The sequence below is a fragment of the Myotis myotis genome, unplaced genomic scaffold (genome assembly GCF_014108235.1).
Source record: "Myotis myotis isolate mMyoMyo1 unplaced genomic scaffold, mMyoMyo1.p scaffold_m19_p_1, whole genome shotgun sequence".
NCBI classification, from domain to species: Eukaryota; Metazoa; Chordata; class Mammalia; order Chiroptera; family Vespertilionidae; genus Myotis; species Myotis myotis.
In genome coordinates, this window is record NW_023416313.1 from 151,472,903 (window position 1) to 151,475,673 (window position 2,771).

Sequence of the window (2,771 nt, forward strand, 5' to 3'; positions counted from 1 at the left end):
TAGTCCTCGATTGGGTAAAGAGCTTGATTTTTGTTCTCTCCCCTTCATGCCACACTTGGGTCTTTCCACAGAGACTTTCATTTCCTTGCTCTAAAGCAGGTGAAGAGGATGGTCACATATTTGGTGTGAAAGAGACATCCAAAAGTTCCTTAGGCCCCCAAATCTGTCTTCTGCCTGCTTATCTTGAAATAACGTATACAGAGAAATTTCCTGGTATTAAGAATTTTTCTTTTTGAAATTTGGGTACTTGTCTGCATTGTCTATGTAAATCCTTGACACCTAGTTTGAATGACTACCAGATAACTTTCCCTGAATGATGTGAAAGAACCAAGTGCAACATTGAATAGGTAACTAGTACTGAGGACAGAAAAATACAAATTCTGTCTCACTTAACATTTTGCCTAGGGCTAGTTCTAGATGGAAAATATCTTAATCTGGACGGACAGCAGCTACTAATTCTTAAGCGCTTCAATGGAAAAAAATGTATCAATGTTTCCTGATTTTTCATTTGTAATCCAAGATAGTCCCACCCCATGTTGGGGGTGGCTGTAGGTGTAGAGCAGGAGGAATGGATAAACAATATCTTAGTATGTTCTTTATTTCTCTTAAGTGGATTTATGGGTGCTGAAGGTCCAAAAGCAGCATAATTCTCATTTCTCTTATTATCCTTTCCTACAAAATGGGTTATGGTGAGCCTCTTTTGTACATGCCTCAATGATATGGATCACAGTCTTTGTTTTTTATTTTGGTAATTAGTGTGTCCCAGCAACTATCCTACTCATCCTGAGTTGGTTGCTTTCCTAAACTTTAAAGGTAAAGATTTTATTTCTTCTAACCCAATCTCTACAAATTTCCCAATTTTTCCTAAATAATTTGTTTCTGAACATGCTCATTTTAAATAACTATTAACCTTTGTACAATATCGCAATTTACAGCACAAAATATTCTCCCATCAATTTGACAAATTATGATGCAATACCAGTACAAAGGCAAATAAGAAATATTTCCTCACTTTGAGGGACTTAGTTATTTTTTGGGGAAAGTGTTTGTTGCTCAAAGATTACATTTGTTTCTCAAAGCAACTTTGGGAGATACTATTATCCCTGTATTAGACTGAATAAACAAAGAATAAAACTGAGGTTTAATTCCTTGCCTGAGGTCACTCCATTGGTGCATTAGAATCAAGCATTGGATCCAGATACTTCATTCCAGAACTCTTGTCCTTAAAGAATATGATTCTATCTATTTAAAAAATGAAATTATTTTTATGCTATCATCACCTCATGCCCAGGTCATTGTCTGCCTTCCTAGTGTGTTGTAAATACAATTTAAAGGTATTGCAGGAATAAAAAGTTGGAAGGGATACAAAATATTCCTCCTTCTATTTATACAGAAATGTACATTTCCTACCTCACAGAAGTTAAGTTTTCGGTCTTAGAATATGATTTACAAACACCAGATTCGAAATTTGATGACTTTCCCCCCTTTTGTCTAACTTGAGCCTCTCTTGTTCCAATTTAATTCTTCTAGGTCACTTGGTATTCTTGACTTAATGAAAACAGAAAACAATTCAGAGGTGACAGAGTTTGTTCTTCTGGGCTTATCATCCTCGTGGGAGCTGCAGCTATTTCTCTTCTTCTTATTTTTGTCGTTTTACATAGCCATTGTCCTGGGAAACCTCTTGATAGTGGTAACAGTGCGAGCTGATGCCCACTTACTCCAATATCCTATGTACTATTTTTTGGGCCATCTGTCCTTCATTGACCTATGCCTGAGCTGTGTTACTGTGCCCAAGATGTTAGGGGATTTTCTACGGCAGGGCAAGACCATCTCTTTTCCAGGATGCCTAGCTCAAATCTACTTCCTGCACTTTCTGGGAGCCACGGAGATGTTTCTGCTGACAGTCATGGCCTATGATAGGTATGTTGCCATATGTAATCCTTTGCACTACCTAACAGTCATGAACTGCCAACTCCGCTTTCAGTTGGTTTTCGCCTGCTGGTGTGGGGGCTTTATCCACTCTATCACACAGGTCATACTGGTCATCCAACTCCCCTTCTGTGGCCCCAATGAACTGGACAACTTCTACTGTGATGTCCCACAGGTCATCAAGCTAGCCTGCATGGACACATATGTGGTAGAGGTACTGATGGTCTCAAACAGTGGTCTGCTGTCTCTTGTCTGTTTCTTGGTCTTGCTCTTCTCTTATGCTGTCATCCTCATCACCCTGAGAACTCGCCTCCGCCAGGGCCAGAGCAAGGCACTCTCTACCTGTGCCTCCCACTTAACAGTGGTCAGTCTGATCTTCGTGCCCTGTGTATTCATCTACCTGAGGCCTTTCTGCAGCCTCTCTGTGGATAAGGTGTTCTCCATCTTTTACACGGTGATCACACCTATGCTGAACCCCCTCATCTACACACTCAGAAACGCTGATATGAAGACAGCCATGATGAAGCTGAGCAAAAAGCATGTAGCGTCCTGCTTGCTGCCCTGTTAAAGGATGAGCAGGAAGCGATGATTTAGAAACCATACTCTTTCTTGGGACACTCTTAACTCATCCTGTGCCTGAGTACATGCATAAAAATCAATTTGGTGACTTTGGTAGAAAAGAGAAACCAGCATAAAATTATTGCTCTTGATTATAGTTGGAGATATAGGTGACTGTCTCAGGTGTTGAATATTAAGCAGGGAATAGAGGAGTGCTTACTGCCCTACAAAAAATAGCAGTAATTAATCGAATACTAGAGGCAAGAGGATGCTTTGAAAGATCA

At 39.9% G+C, this 2,771-nt stretch overlaps 1 protein-coding gene across 1 annotated transcript; it reads left to right on the forward strand.

The window, feature by feature from the left end:
* The first annotated feature begins 1,519 nt into the window (after positions 1–1,519).
* On the forward strand, positions 1,520–2,497 carry LOC118674234 (olfactory receptor 4Q3-like). Its single transcript, XM_036345795.1, has one exon. It carries the CDS (start codon positions 1,553–1,555, stop codon positions 2,495–2,497), a length of 945 nt encoding a protein of 314 aa, XP_036201688.1. The 5' UTR covers positions 1,520–1,552.
* Positions 2,498–2,771: the final 274 nt, after the last annotated feature.

Coding starts and splice junctions, on each gene's coding strand:
- LOC118674234 (XM_036345795.1), top strand. CDS start 1,553: ATGAAAACAGAAAACAATTCAGAGGTGACAGAGTTTGTTCTTCTGGGC.